The sequence below is a fragment of the Equus przewalskii genome, chromosome 15 (assembly GCF_037783145.1).
Source record: "Equus przewalskii isolate Varuska chromosome 15, EquPr2, whole genome shotgun sequence".
Taxonomy (NCBI): Eukaryota; Metazoa; Chordata; class Mammalia; order Perissodactyla; family Equidae; genus Equus; species Equus przewalskii.
The window spans coordinates 58,969,695-58,986,154 of NC_091845.1; the positions used below are offsets into that span (position 1 = coordinate 58,969,695).

A 16,460-nucleotide genomic window follows, 5' to 3' on the forward strand; every position below is an offset into this window, starting at 1 on the left:
AATGTGCTGTAGAAATGTTCATTTTTGTATGGATTAGTATGAAAGATTTAATAATTTTAAATCTCAACATAGAAAATATGTCATAAATGTCACGAAATTTATATTGTGCCTATTTAGAAATGACTCATGTTGTTTCCAGGTTAAAAAGTTGTTTTCCTTGTTCTTAGATTTTTACTCATGTTTTTGTTGTTTTTTAAGAATGAAATAAAACCTTCACTTATAAATTATTGCCTTACAATCAAATATAGAACATCAATTGTTAGCCCTCTTGCTGCTTCTGGGTCTCGAAAGTTGAGAGAGACTGCAGTTTCAAAAGTGGCATTAACTCCTTCACATTAGCAACCTAAGCCCTGGTTTTGATGCTGTTGTTCAGTATGTTTACCTTTCTTAGAGTTATAGCTCACATAATTTTTAGTTAAGCCTAAAACTGACTGCATTATAAAGGAGCTAGACCAAAAACATTTTTAAGATTTCAAAGAGAGAAATTAAAACAAGTGTTGTAGAGTATTGTATGCCACAAAATGCTCAATCTTATTAACTAAAATTTAAAATACAATAAATTATTATGTGATTCTTAGGAGTTTGTATATAGTTATTGGAAGTCATTCTGGTTTTATAAACTTAACTTTTCTTTTTTTCTGTTGCTTTCTTGTCTCTCCTTTGAGTAGACCATGTCTGGACAGAAGTCTTTTCTCCTTCTCAGCAGCGGTGGCTGCACTGTGATGCCTGTGAAGATGTCTGTGACAAACCACTCCTTTATGAAATAGGGTGGGGCAAGAAGCTTTCCTATGTCATAGCATTTTCTAAAGATGAGGTAGGACATAAGAAGAAAAAAATTTTTCTAAGGATAATGTATAATTTTTCCCCTTTTTTGACAGCTCTTGAAGGCATAATCGACATGCAATAAGCAGTATGTATTTAAAGTGTACAATTTAATAAATTTTGTCATTTGTATACACCTGTGAAGTCATCTCTGCTCCACTATCCCTGGAAGTTTCCTCATGTCCCCTTGTCATCCCGCCTTCTTGCTCCTCTCCGGGCAACCACGGATCTGCTTTCTGTGACAATAGATTAATCTGTATTTCTGGAGTTTTACATAAATGGAATCATATAATGTGTATTCTTTAGTTTGGGGGGGTCTGGTTTCTTTTACTTAGCATAATTATTTTGAGATTCATCTATTGTTTTCATGTATGAGTAGTTTATTCTTTTTATTTCTGAGTAATATTCCACTGTATGGATGTATCATAGTTTGTTTATCCATTTACCTGTTGATGGACATCTGGGTACTTTCCAGTTTTTTACAGTTTCAAGTAAAGCTGCTATGAACATTCAGGCACAAGTCTTTAAATGGATATGGGTATACGATTTCTCTTCTCTTTGATAAATACCTGAAAGTGGAATGACAGGATCATATGGCAGGTGTATATTTAACTTTTTAAGAAACTGCTAAACTATTTTACATTCTCACCAGCAGTGTATAAGAGTTCCCAGTTTCTCCATATCCTTTTCAATGCGTAGTATGATCTGAGTTTTAAATTTTAGCCCTTTCAATAAATCTATGTGTAGTGGTATCTCATTGTGGTTTTCATTTGCATTTCCCTAATGACAAATAATGCTGAGCGTCGTTTTATGTGTTCGTTTGTTATCCATAGGTCTTTGCCTTTTTTTTTTCAGTTGGGTTGCTCATTTTCTTACTGTTGAGTTTTGAGGGTTCTTTATTGAATATATACTTTACAAAGATTTTCTCCCTGTCTATGGCCTATCTTTTCATTCTCCCTGTGACTTGAAGAGGAGAAATTGATGAAGTCCAGTTTATCAATGTGTTCTTTTACAGATCGTTCTTTTTGATGCTGTACCTAAGAAATTTTTGCCAAGCCCAAGCCACAATGATTTTCTTTTAGAAGTTTTATACTCTTTGTTTTACATTTGGATCTGTGATCCATTTCGAGTGAGTTTTTGTAGATAGTCCAAGGTGTGGATTGAAGTTCATCATATTGCAATGGACTATTATGAATTGTTCTAGCACCATTTATTCAAAAGATTATCCTTTCTCCATTGAATTGTCTTTGCACCTTTGTCAAAAATCAGATCTATAATATAAATTTAATATAATGAAAATCAAAAGAGTTGTTATTTGTTGAATTTTGTGAAATCAGTCTTGTAGATGAGTTTTAAAAAGCTAAATGTGGGGCTGGCCCCGTGGCCGAGTGGTTAAGTTCGCGCACTCTGCTGCCGGCGGCCCAGTGTTTCGTTGGTTCGAATCCTGGGCGCGGACATGGCACTTCTCATCAAACCACGCTGAGGCAGCGTCCCACATGCCACAACTAGAAGGACCCACAACGAAGAGTATACAACTACGTACCGGGGGGCTTTGGGGAGAAAAAGGAAAAAACTGAAATCTTTAAATAAATAAATAAATTAAAATTAAAAAAATAAATAAAAAGCTAAATGTTCTGAAAATTTCATCATCTTATCACAGTCTTTCTTGGAACTATACCTGTTTGAAAATGAATAAAAAGCATATTCTCTTTGATTTTTCCCCACAGTTTTTAAAATTTTAAAGGATAGCATTTTAAAAATACTACTTAAGAATTACGTACATTCTAGTTAGCAAATTAAGGTTGATGGTTGTAATCTTGTTAAATATTTGTATTCTATAATTTGAGGTGGTTGATGTCACTTGGCGATATTCTTGTAAACATGAAGAGGTAATCTCCAGAAGAACTGAGATTAAAGAAGAATTACTTCGAGAAACTATTAATGGACTTAATAAGCAGGTTTGTGATGGGCATTTGTTATTTTTAACAGGACATTTAAATTTTTTATTTAATCAAGAATAGCCAATTTTTAACCCATTGAAATTCTTAAAATAGTAGCATTATTTTGCAAGCAAAAAATATCTTAATATGTTAAATGTCTTTTTGTTCATTGAAAATTTTAAGGACTCATTGTCACGTCCCAAAGTTCAGGTAAATGAAATTTCAATATATGTAATACTTGACATAAAAAGTATGTTATCTTATTTATCAAAGTAATTGTATGTTGACTATAATTACACACACTTGTCTAAGCCTGAAAATTTCTAAAACAATGCACAGGAAATTGTTAACGATGACTACTTCTGACAAGAGGAACTGGAGGTCCAAGAGGGAAGAATCAGTTTTTATTTTATACCCCTTTGGTAGTATTGAAATTTTTTACTATAGGGGGCGTTGCTTTGTTTTTCGTAATTTAAAAAATGGACAACTAATTTTGCTTCTGGCAAGTGATTAGAATAGGATGTATCCCCTTAATCCAGACAGTGATTGAGATTCAAGGTGAGGTTTCAGTCTCTGGAATTTCACCTTACTTCTAACCTGTGGCCCTTCAGAGATCCTGAGCAAGCTGAAAACCTGGAGTATTTACTAGAGCCCCTCACCTTGGGTGGCTCTGAGCTCCAGGTTATTTACACCATACCACTGTGATTCTGCTAAAAATTCCACTTTGTCTGTCAGCACTTTGACATCCATTTCCTACTTGGCTTCTCAGCCTCTCTTCCTCATGCCACTTAATAATTGGCAAATACCTGGAAGGGAGAAGAGGTGCAGTATGTTTGGTTTACCTTAATTCATTTCTTTTCTTGGATCTTACCTGCTTCAGCTCTGGCTACCTTGGTAGCTTTCTGTTGCATTCAAACAGGTGTTTGTATGTGTGTGTGTATTTTCCCCTGCTTTTTTCATCAGGACAGTTGGTCTGACACAAGCTAGTCTATCGTAACCAGAAACAGAAGTTGCTACCTCCATTTTAAATCTAGGACAGTAAAGGTCATGGATAGTTGGGTATGGCTGTTGAATGATTTCTTAACATAAAATTTGTTAAATTATTCTAAGTTTCCAATGTCCTGTTTATTTTCCAAGTAATTATATGTATGAAAAAGGTCGGTTACTTCTTTCAAGATCCCCTTAAAATACAAATGTTTTACTTTTATTCTTACTTAGAGATGGACTTCTACATTCCCCTATTCTTAATGACTTTTTTAAAAATATGAATTACAGAGGCAAATATCTTTGTCAGAAAACAGAAGAAAAGAACTTCTCCAGAGGATAATTGTGGAGCTTGTTGAATTTATATCTCCCAAAACCCCTAAACCTGGAGAATTTGGTGGAAGAATATCTGGGTCAGTGGCTTGGAGAGTAGCCCGAGGTGAAATGGGTCTAGAGGTATTTAATTCATTATAGCATCATCATCTTCTCACTTTCCTGCTTCCTGTACTGTGCTCTTTACTTACAGAAAAATGCATTGGCCATGACCTTTCAATTAACTTTTCAGAGTAATTATTTAAAAATGTAGACATTTGAAGAGAACCAGTGGTTGATTGACATAGTATAATCACATACAAGAGTTAACAAAGGACATTAAAATGGGATTTTTCTATTTTTTACCTTATCTAAATTTTTAGCGCAGTATAACTTTTACTGAAGTACATACAGAAAAATGCACAAATGGTAAGTGTATGGCTTGACAAATTTTTTACAGATTGAGCACCCATGTAGCCACCAACCAGAATAAGAAATAGACTACCAGAACCTCAGAAATAACCATGAGTTCCCTTCCAGTCACTGCCTTCCTCCCCTAAGAGTAACCATTATCCTAGTTTTAACATCATAGATTAGTTTTGCCTGTTATTGTGCTTTATGTAAATGGAATCTCATAATTATACTCTTTTGTAAATGGTTTCTTCCTCTCAACCTTTTTGAAAGTGAGATTCATACTTGTTGCTGCATGTTTATGGTATGTTTATTTTCATTGCTGTATAATATACCATTGAGTGAATATACTGCAATTTATTAGTGTCACTATTGATGGGTATTTGAGTTGTTTCTAGATTTTGGCTGTTAAAAACTGTGCTGCTGTGAACATTCATATACGTGTTTTCGATGAATGTGTTGATGCCTTTCAGATAAGTATATTCCTAGAAGTGAATTGCTAGGTGATACAGTATGAGTATGTTCAGCTTTAGTAGATACTGCCAATTTTCCAAAGTGGTTGGGCCAGTTTACACTTTCACCAACAGTGTATGAGATTTTTTCACATTTTTGCCTACAGTTGGTATTATCTCTCTGTTTCATTTTAGCAGTTCTAATGGTAGATAGTAGTAGTACACTATGATTTTAATTGGCATTTTGGTGATGACTAATGAAGTTGAATGCCTGTTCTTTAAACTTTTGGGTATCCTCTTTTGTGACGTGCCTCTTCATGTCTTTCAAAATAACATTTTAATGCATTTAAAAGAGCTCAGTTGTACCTTTTTTCATTTTTTGTTTTTCCATATTGAACCTTTATAAAGTACAGTGGGAAAAATGATAGAATCTGGGTAATTCAGCTGATGGTATTTATTTCTTGTTATATTCTTGCATACATCTGGTATTGGCTAGAAATTGTTGTTGGTGTGATTACTATTGTCAAACTTATTTTAAGATATTTTCTTTTGATTAACCTCCCAAAATTAAATAATGAACAATGGAAATATAATTTTTATAGTTAGGGGCTGGGTGAAAAGCAATGTGCTCTGTAATGGACGTTAAGAAAGTAGAATAATGGGGCTGGCCCTCTGGCCGAGTGTGTGCGCTCTACTTAAGCGGCCCAGGGTTTCACCGGTTCGGATCCTGGGCCACAGACATAGCACCACTCATCAGGCCGTGCTGAGGTGGCATTCCACATGCCACAACTAGAAGGACCCACCACTAAAAATATACAGCTATGTACCGGGGAGCACTGGGGAGAAAAAGGAAAAATAAAATCTTTAAAAAAAAAACAAACAAAAAAAGAAAGTAAAGTAAACTGTCCCTCGCCCCTCGGGAGTTTACAGTTGACTCACTAGAAAGTATTTGATATAAATGTCTAAGAAGATACGTAATAAAAAATGCTTGAAAGGAAAATAATCCAGCACAGTATCGATATCACACAGTTCCAAATTAAAGTTTTATATCTACTTTTTCTAAATTTCCTGTTGTTGTAACTCATTTCTCTAATAAAGGAATATGTCCAAAAGCAGTGAATTATTCCCAGTAAACTTTATGTTTGCTTTTTAACTTATCTCATCATCTTTAGCAGGCAGTTGGAAGTGTTGGTTCAGCTATAGAGTTACGAGATCTAAATTCAACAAATAATTCAAATCACTGCTGATGCAGTGCAAGTTACAAGTATAAATCTAAATGAAGCCAATTTTAAAGAGCTAATTTAATTCACAGCTGTGTTCAATTTAAAACGTGGATATTATTTAGGTCTTCATTTCTTCTTCTTTATATGGATATATGTGCTTCCTCTTGCATGGCATATAAATTGATTAAACTTTAAAAATATGAATTGGGTCATATGCCCAAATTGTTTTCCCTTGTGAAGATTTTTTAAATTTCTCAATTACTGGAGACCACATTAGGGCCATGGAATTAAAAAAAAATCATTTTTCTCTTTAGAAATACATGTTTGTTTTAAAATTAAATTGAAAAATGTCAGTCCTAAAAAATCACCAAACTGTACCTTAAAAACAGTTGGAAAAAGAAGGTAACATTGGTGGTATCATTCCAGAAAGAAAAGTTTTATCTTAATCTTAGATTAAAAAGATTTTATGAAATATGAATGTTATTCTAGATTGTTCAGTTGCATACATGATATGTTCAGTAGCATATATTTTTTCTTTTCCCTTTGGTAATTAGTTATCTTTTGTAAAATAGTAGATAATGCTACTTTAAAATTTTAATTCCATTTGGTTTATGTCAGTGCTCTGAAATATCTTTGATAAAAAAAGAGAAGAAAAGAATTGAGAAGTACTGTTACATACTTTTTTGAGGTGTAGTATACTGATTCATAACTATAAAATAAATTTCTAAAAATAATAAACTCTGTTCTTACCTTTTTGGCAGTAATGACAGATTCTACTAGGGAATTATCTTCTTGTTTATACATTTATAAATATTTTTCTCTTTCTGTCTCTAAGATGTTTTGCATTCTGCATATTGAGTCTTATACATTATAAGTTTTTACATTGTTTAATATCTAGTACCCAATGTTTAATACACATTGGAGAAGTAGGCAGGGGATAGGCCATATAGAGCCCTGTTAGCCTTGGTAAAGGTTTAGAGCTTAAGTATAGTGGGAAGTCAATGGAGTGAGTTAAACAGGAAAGTGATGTATTCCAGTTTACATTTTTAAAGAATCACTTCCATTACTATCTGGAGCATGGATAGGAGAGGTAAGAGTTAAAGCAGGAGTCAGCTTTGGGAGACAGTTGCAGTAGTCCAATTAGGAGATGGTGCAGGTAGTGGAAATAAAGAAAAATAAATGAATTCAGGTTGAACACAAAATCACAGAAATTTTAGTCAGAGCCATAGTTCATACTTCTTGTTTTCTGTCTAATAATGTTTCGTGCTATATTAGCATCATTCTGATCATATTTAACATATAAAATATTTTTTGAATTTTCCAGTAGCACCAATTTTTCATTTTCAAGTTGAAAGAATGTCTTACCACTAAACTTAACAGTTCCTCTTTGTATTTATATATTTTTTCCCTTGAAAAACTAATTCTGCTTTCTTTTTAAGAGAAAAGAAAACGTATTCATCCCTTCTGAAAATGAGAAGATTTCTAAAGAGCTCCACCTTTGTTATAATATTGTGAAAGATCAATATGTCCGAGTTTCAAATAATAATCAAACCATTTCTGGATGGGAGAGTGGTGTGTGGAAAATGGAATCCATATTCAGAAAAGTTGAAACAGACTGGAACATGGTAACTTAACGCATGAAACTTTAAAACCTTTGTCGTTGTTTAAGCAAATATGGATTGGCTTCATTTTTCAGTTGTGCATAATGTGAACACTGGTAGATCAAAACTGCTTTCAGTAATCCTTAAAGCTATGCAAGAAAATCTTGCTCCCAATGTTTAATCAAAAGTCCATTACAAATTCACGTTTATTTCAAGGAAGTATCCAGTTTCATCAAAGAGGCTGAATTTAATTCTTTTGGGGGGAACAATAGTCAAGTGTATGACCAACCCATGTGACTAGTTTTTGCCTGAATATATAAAATATATTGTTATTTAATTCCTTCACAAGATATGTATTAATTGCCTACTAAATGCAAGGCTGTTGGGAGTATAACAGCTTTAGTCCAAAATCCCAAGAGCTAACCATCTAACATGCTTTCATTTCAAAAGAATGTAGATGATTGAGCAGCGATGCTAATTATTTCTTCTGTGTCCTAAAAAATAAAGAAGGAAATGGATTCTAGGACTATAGTAGTTCACTTGTACCAACTTACACATTGTTGTTACATGTTACCTGTAACAAGCAAGAGCCTTTGCTTTTAAACTGCCATACCCCTTAGACACACACCAAAAATAAACTCAGAGCTGGTCACATGACCTCAACAGATCTAACCATATTATTGATAGATTTTCATAGGAGTCAGTGAACTTCTAGGGAGCTTTTAAAGTTAACTTGCCAAGATGGTTGAGTGGGAAGAGAAATTGTTCACTTGTGAAGTATATAGGATAGATTAAAAACTGAGTCACAGATGAACAGCTGCTAGTGTTTATGAGCATCTTCTACAGCCTTATCACTGTACTAGGCATCAGAGTACAAAAGACTTATAGAGATACGACCTCTGCTTTATTTTTTTTCCCAATCGTTAGTTTTTGTTCTGAACTTACCTTGGCTTGTATCTTGGTGATCTTTTTGTATTAAACCAAGAATAACTTAGAGGATTATTAAAATTGTAGATTTAGGAATTTTCTTTAGTTAAAGAAGGGCATTAAAAATAATTTAAGATGTGTGTATCTATAATTGATTATATAGTTGATGAGAAAGGATGAACTTTTTCTGAAAGTCTGTCCTTAGCCTAAAAATTCCTCTGAACAGAAAGCAGGATAAGACAGACATGTTTTTCATCCAAGGTCTAGTCTTTACTTGCTAAACTGAAGAAGAAAAACATGCCTTTCTTCCTAACTAGCAGTGTTAATGGAGAAAGTAATGACAGAGAAAATAATGATGTGCTGCGAAGATGTGGTGTGCTGAAAAACAGGTCTACTCTAGGGCGCGTTTCTTCTTTGTCTGAGTCACTCGTTTGTTCATCAGCAAACATTTACTGAGTGCCTGTTGTGCCAGGCATTGTTCTCAGCTACATGGATTAAAAAATGAAGACACGGTTTCTGCCCTCCCAGTCTAACAGGGGAAACTGGAGCATAAGCAGCCATCTTAACCACAATGCAGAGTGCTATAATAAGGATATAAACACATTGCTATGGAAACACCAAGGAGGGAGTAATTAGCTCTGGCTGTGGGAGTTGGGCAAAGCTCCACCGAGCAGGCGACATTTGAGCTGACGCTGAAGGGTGAGTAGGTGTTTATAAGGCAAGGGAACAGCAGGGAAAAAGCATGGAGTACATGGCATGTTTTGAGACCTCTAAATAGAACATTGTGGCCAGAGAGGGTCTATTGTATGACAAAGATTTAAATAATGTAAATGAGATGTGAAAGCCATTAAATAAAATCAGGCCCCTACTCAAGTAAAGTGTATACCTTAATATACTTTTACGAAGGGCACTGGTTTTTAAAAGTTGAATGAATCTATTTCCAGTTACAATATTTAGTACCAAATGAAGAAAAACACTAGAATCTTAACTACACTTGTAGAGACTAATAACTCATAAATAATGTATTACCATTAAAACTTGAGTTTTCCACCTAAATCAGTATTTTTAGTTCTGTTAGTACTAGCATGTCCCGAGTTTCTAGATAGTAGAAGCCTATTTCCCCTCACACCTGGAATCGTGACAGATCACATACAGCCTGCTGTCAGATCGTTAGAACAGATTCTTCACCCTCTCGGAGAGGTAGCCTCCCAGGAGCACCGAGACTCACAAAGTTTTACTACTTAGCAAATACATTATCCAGTGATGTCTGGATGGAAAGGAATATGAAAAGCTAAATCAAGAAGACCAGGATGTTTTTTAGGAGGCAAGTGATAACACTTTGACAAAAGTGATATTAATAGCTTCCTAAGTAGTCTCCCTGTGCCTGCCCTGGTCCCTTCAAAGATGTTCTCCGTGCTATAGCCAGGAAAAGGTTTTCAAAACCCCAATCATTACCAAGTGCTCTTAGGATAAGAAACAGTTCAAATCTCTTCCAAGTCTGGGCCTTGCCACCCTCCCTGGCCTTGTCTTGCACCATGCTACTCCCTTCCTCTCTACATTGCAGCTGCACTGCCTTTCTACCCTCTGCACACAACCTCGTTTACTGTCTTGTTTGTTAGATTAACTTATCCATAGAGCTTGGCTTAAGCCTCACTCCCTCCAGTGCTAGTTAACTGGATCCATTTCCCCCTTTATCGACTCTGCACCGTTTACCTCTCCTTTGTGACATTTATTCAACAACTGTGTGTGAGAATAGATTGTCTCTCTCCTACTACATTGTAAACGTTCCCTGGCTGAGACCTTGTCTTTTTCTACCCACTTTTGTACTGTCAGTATTCATTTATCTAGCTTAGTGCCTGATACGTAATAAATGTTTAGTAAAGATCGGTGAATATAAGAAAGAATGAGTGAGTGTATATGACATGAATTCTCCACTCCCCTAGGGCTGTGTAGAGCACCATGGATACTCTGCCTTCGTTCAGACTGTGTCCCTTGGATGTTCTTAAATATTTTTTTATTTTTGAGTAGTTTCATCATTCTCTTTGGCACTGGAGTCATTTTAGCACTTTTTGGTGCATGGCATTATGTCAAGAATTGAATCATTTAAGTCATTCAGTAAACATGCACATTGTCAGACATTGTGCTTTGTACTTAGGATGTAATGGTAAGTGAAGGTGAGCATAGACCAATATAGGAGAAAGACATGTGGCCCAACTATTTAATGAGGTAAGTGCTAGAAGAATATGGGTCTGTAAAGGATACTACGGGAGAGAAGACAGAGGGAAGAGCCACTGTCCCTTCTTGAGTCAGAGGCGGCCTTGCAGAAGTGGTAATATCGGAGCAGGCTTTTGGAGGAGGAGGCAGAGGGAGAGTTTCACAGTGTGGAGACAGGATGTGGAAGGGGAGGGTGTTCTGGGGCATGAGAAATAGCATGTGCAAAAGCTCTGAGATGAGAAACATCGGATATATTCAGGGAAGAGTAAGTAGTAGGGAATGTTGTGGAGGATAATAGTGGGAAGTTTGAAAGGTAAACAGTTGTCAGGTCCCAGGGACTTGCATTACCTTGCAAATATGTAATAGGAAACCATGAAGGAGTTAGGCAAGGGAAGGACAAGATCACACTATGATCCAGAGTAATTCCAGAGGCTGCAAATGGAATAAATCAGCAGCATAGTATAGAAAGATTTAAATTCACTGGGAACTGACAATGATTCATGTTTGATCTCAGTGATAAAAGGGAATAACCAAAAATAAGATTCATGAGCAATACCAGTTTACCAGCATTGAATTAAAATCTCTTGAAATGCAACTACTCTGCTGGATACCTGTAGGAATGCCTGACTGCAAGGTATCTGCTGTATGGTGAACTCAATTAGAGTTAATCTTAGCAGTCTAAGCAGAAGAATAATTTTAAGAATATACTAAAGAATGACTTCAAACAGTGCAGTACAAATTGAACTTCTAAGAAACCACAGCAATGGGCGGACCAGCCTGGCATGTAGTAATCAGAAAATCTTTAAGTGAAGATCTTTTGTAGACTGTGTACATGAAGAAGCTGATATGCTAATTGTTCTCAGTCTTGAAAATAGTGGTTATAGCCACAACCCAAAAGACAAGTTTCAGTGTGTGCATTGTGAATGATATAACTTAGACCTTAAGCCATAGACACTGGTCTTGTTCCCACCCATGGATTGTGGTATGCCTGTGTGTCCTTAGAGATGCCCAAAGAAGGTAAGGGTGGGTCATGACGGGGAGGGTGTGGTGTATAGATTTCAGTCTATAGAAAAAAACTCCATGACTTCTGATTTTACTATCACTAGTGCTAAAGTAGGGTAGCAATACTCATCTCTTAGTAGTCTCACAAATTGCAAAACCAAGCATGTAGGACTGAACAAAATAAATTACAACTATGAATTAAAAAAGCCAACAGGCAAAAATTTGTCTAAGATAACTCAAGAAGTTAGGAACAATCAACAGTTATAAAAGTACTTTTTTCTTTTCATCTAGACCAAACAATTGAATATTTGAGAGGTTATAAAGTATTTTTTTCACTTGAATAAATTATAATTACTGGTTCTGTTGGTACTACACATAGGCAGGACCACAATTGGAGGTTTATATAAATCCTATTGTTTTGGTACATTTCAAATTACCAAAGTGAGTATACATATTCTTGGTAACTTCCTACCACCTTTAAAAATGCTGAGTTAAAGTAAGTTGGTTAAAATAATACAGTCAGAATACATTACGTGGAAAGGATGACATGAATTTTCAATATAAATAGGGTCTGTTTTATTTCCATATATTGTTTCTTTAGCCTAAGAGACCTTTTATTTGCTCACAATATGTTTTTTTTTTAAATATTTGATGTCTAGAAGAAATCCACTTTATTTTATTTATTTTTTTTTTGATGAAGAAGATGATGATTAGCCCTGAGCTAACTACTGCCAATCCTCCTCTTTTTCTGAGCAAGACTGACCATGAGCTAACATCCATGCCCATCGTCCTCTACGTTATATGTGGGACGCCTAACACAGCATGGCTTTTGCCAAGCAGTGCCGTGTCCACACCTGGGATCCGAACCGGCGAACCCTGGGCCACCGAGAAGCGGAACGTGCAAACTTAACCGCTGCACCACCAGGCTGGCCCTCACAATATGTTTGAATGTTTATTTTAAGCATTTAAGAATTCAATGATGAATTCCATCTTATCCTTTAACTTTTTAGACTCTTAAAAGCTGATGTCTTTAGGAATGAAAAATGTGTCTTAAGGACAAGCAGTTCTCTCAGATGGGTTCAACAGCTATTACAAATCTTCTGTGATAGTTAAAACCATGTTCTGTTCCAGACCCATGGTATAATTAAGGCAATTCTTGGGGTAAGCTAGAAATTTGAAGTTAACCTGACTTTAGTCTATCATATTTTATACCCACACTTTTGTGGGGACATTTGAAACTCCTGAGCTCTGAAAATACACAAGACATAGAAGTATGTACAGCAACATAAATTTGAGTGTATTTATTTCTGTCTTAAGATTACTTTTCCCCAGTCCTTTAGTTCTTCCAACCCCCTTTCTTCCAGTAACCCCTCTGTTTGGCTCATCTTTTCCAGATAATCCCTACATGGCTAGTAGTTTAGGATATGTGAAAGTAATGACTCCCGGGGAACACTGGTGCAATCCTGAGCCCCAGGTTCTCCTTACAAATAGCTATAAGAGGAGCATGTGGTGGGAGCACGTGAGCATCAGAGGATGTTATAGTGAGCTTACCCTGAACTTGACTGGAGCAGTCAACAGTCCCATATATCTAGGTTTGTCATCCAGACAACAATAGTTGATTATAGATATCTAGTCTAAGGAATTCAAATCATTTTCCTTGGAGAGTGATTGTTGTTTTATAATCTCCACCGTACTGGTTCTAAAAACTTTCAAATTAAATTAACTGACATATTTAACCTGGAAGAAAAATAACTATAGGTTGCCAAGTAGAACAGAATATCAACAGAATGCCAGCAGTGATTGAGTTTTTCACTTGATGACTAAACACTAGACTAGTACATGGAGTAGAACATTTCCATGGCAGGTGTGTTTTGTACGGTACTTCAACTGTTTGCCACTGAGAAGTAGATGAGATGTTTCTAAAAGAATATGTATGTGTATGTAGATTTTTAATACTTAAATACTATTTATTAAACCCTCCTATGAATCCAGAACATGTGCCTCAGAGAGCTTATGATTTGGTGAAATTAGATCATACAAGTACACTTGATGTTACATTGGGGTAAGGGAGTATTGGCAGTTCACAGTGGGATGAAATTCTGGACGACCGTGAAAGCTAAGAGTTTGGATTTAATTAATGCAAGAGCCAGTTACCTGCTCTACATTCTAGACTAGATACGTAACATGAAGGAAGTGGGATTTTGAAAACATTAATTAGGCAGTTGCAGAAAGATGAGCATAAAGTTATGACTATAGTGTTAAGTGTGGTATAAATGAAGAAAGGGGTTATTTCAAAGAAACACCTGGGTAACTGTGGGAGTTTGGACTTGAGGGATAAATGGTTTAAGAATCAGATTCTTAGGGGTTTGAGCCTAGGTGAATGGAGTTATCTGTGAAAGACCAAGACTAGATGTCAGTTTTCATTCAGCATCTTGAAGAGTGTATGAAACTGTGAGAGGAGATGAGCTGTAAGCAGCCAGCTTGATGCCTTAAATAGTATACATTTAAAGTGGTAAGGGGCATTGATGAAGAAGGAATGGGGAGCGTACTGTTTAGATAGTCAAGCATAGAATTACCTTTTAAGCCATTACTTAGTATTGACTGGGGTATTTTCTCGATTTAGGATATTTGGCCCATCTCATTGTACGAAAGCTTATGTGAAAATCCAGACTTACAAAAGAAGATAAATTAAGGAATAATTGCATTTAAAAGGATTTTTCATTTTTGGCAGGATTCATCATAAAGTTCACTTTAAATAACTAGACTTACTTATTTAAAGAGAGTATGATTTACCAAAATTAGGTTAGCATGCAGCCCTTTAGGGCTGTACTTAATTGAGACACCTGTATTCAAATAATATCTTTCTTCCAGAGCAAAAGTTACTGTAGGAAAAGTTGGCTAATAAAATGAAAAAACATTAGCAGTAAAAATCTTCTCAGTGGGGAAAAATTAGGTTTTTAATACTCATTTGTACATAGTACTCTGTGACAATAAGACTTGGACTATATGTTTTTTATACCATTTTGTTATTTCTGACAAGTCCTTTTTCCCCTCCTACTCTATAGGTGTATTTAGCCCGAAAGGAAGGATCATCTTACGCTTATATTTCCTGGAAGTTTGAGTGTGGGTCAGTTGGCCTCAAAGTAGATGGCATTTCCATTAGAACAAGTAGTCACACCTTTCAGACTGGAACAGTGCAGTGGAAATTGCGATCTGATACAGCACACGTAGAACTCACAGGCGGTAAGCATTTGACTGGAGAATTCATCATGAAGTGTGTATTTAATACTCTGAAGAATAGTATTTATTTGAGATGTGGTTCTGAGTTATTCATTCTATTGCATTAAAAAAATTTTTGAAAATTAAAACCTGTATGACCTCATTGTAATAGAAGGGCTTATGTTTTTAATTGTGAAACACAAATGGAAGGAGAAAAATCATTTCTTTGTTTCAAAGGACACATTTCCTTCATAAAGAATAATTTGTGTTTGTTTTTTAAGAGTTGATTTTTACCTATAAGTCAGGTATATAAAATGAATTCCAAAACTGGCTCTTTATGTTCTTTAAGTTACCAAAAGCAAAGTCTTATTTTTTTTCTCCAACAGATAAAACTCTTCGCTCCTATCATGATTTTTCTGGTGCCAGTGAAGTTATTTTGGAAGCAGAGTTAAGCAGAGGAGATGGTGTTCTTGCTTGGCAACACACCCAACTGTTTAGACAAAGCTTAAATGACCATGAAGATAATTGTTTGGAGATAATTATAAAATTCAGTGACCTTTGAGAACCAAAACAATATGGGAAAGCTGGCGATAATCAAGAACTTACCATGTTCTAAAGTAGTCTGTTGATTCAGTGCATGCTTAGTTGGTAGTTGACTGCCCTCTGCTAGTATTTCTTTTGCTGGCTATCCATCATGTAACCCTCATGACAGTATATCTTTATACTATGGACCATAATGAAACCTGGAATTAAAAGCTCCCTTCCACATGTGACTATAATTTGGAGTAAAGTCTTATTGCCCCAGTATGTGATTTTTGTCTAAGAACAGTAAGTAATAGTTTTAAAAGTAAAATGAAGGTATTCCTGATTAAGTACTATTCATGATTATGATAAAATCTTAACCTAATAATAGTCATTTGACATTTTCTGATCAGCCATTAATTTCTTCATAAGTAATGAATTAGATTTCCTAAGATTTTTAATTTTTAATAAATGTGAAAGTGTAGTATCTATAAGTTATAATGCATGAAAAATTTTATGATTGTAAATATGTAGGCATTTAAGAAATAAAACGAATTATTTTGCCTTATATCTTTTTAGTGGTTACTTAGGCTAAATAAAAATCTTTACTACGTATCCTAAACATTGAAAACCGCTTGAATAGACAAGAGTTATGAAAACATTTAACACTACATAAATTCAAAGATATATTATAAATCCATAATATGTGGATACTTGAGAAAATGCTTTATTTTTGAGTTTACTTTTGAGTATTTTTATCTACCTCTTTGAACAAAGTATCTGTTCTTGTCTTTGAAACTGTAACTATATATTATATAGTATTGATATGCT

The 16,460-nt window shown here is 35.1% G+C and overlaps 1 protein-coding gene across 3 annotated transcripts in view; it reads left to right on the forward strand.

Annotated features, from left to right (window-relative positions):
• Positions 1–16,197, forward strand: part of NGLY1 (N-glycanase 1) — a 56,582-nt gene extending 40,385 nt beyond the window's left edge. The window contains exons 7-12 of one of the 3 annotated variants that reach the window (XM_070577438.1): positions 669–814; positions 2,670–2,780; positions 4,038–4,202; positions 7,584–7,769; positions 14,954–15,131; positions 15,494–16,197. In XM_070577438.1, coding sequence (XP_070433539.1) covers positions 669–814; positions 2,670–2,780; positions 4,038–4,202; positions 7,584–7,769; positions 14,954–15,131; positions 15,494–15,669 — 962 coding nt within the window. In that variant the 3' untranslated portion in view covers positions 15,670–16,197. The remainder of the gene's footprint in view (positions 1–668; positions 815–2,669; positions 2,781–4,037; positions 4,203–7,583; positions 7,770–14,953; positions 15,132–15,493) is intronic. The other 2 variants (XM_070577440.1, XM_070577439.1) reach the window with 2 other exon arrangements.
• The last annotated feature ends 263 nt before the right edge of the window (positions 16,198–16,460 follow it).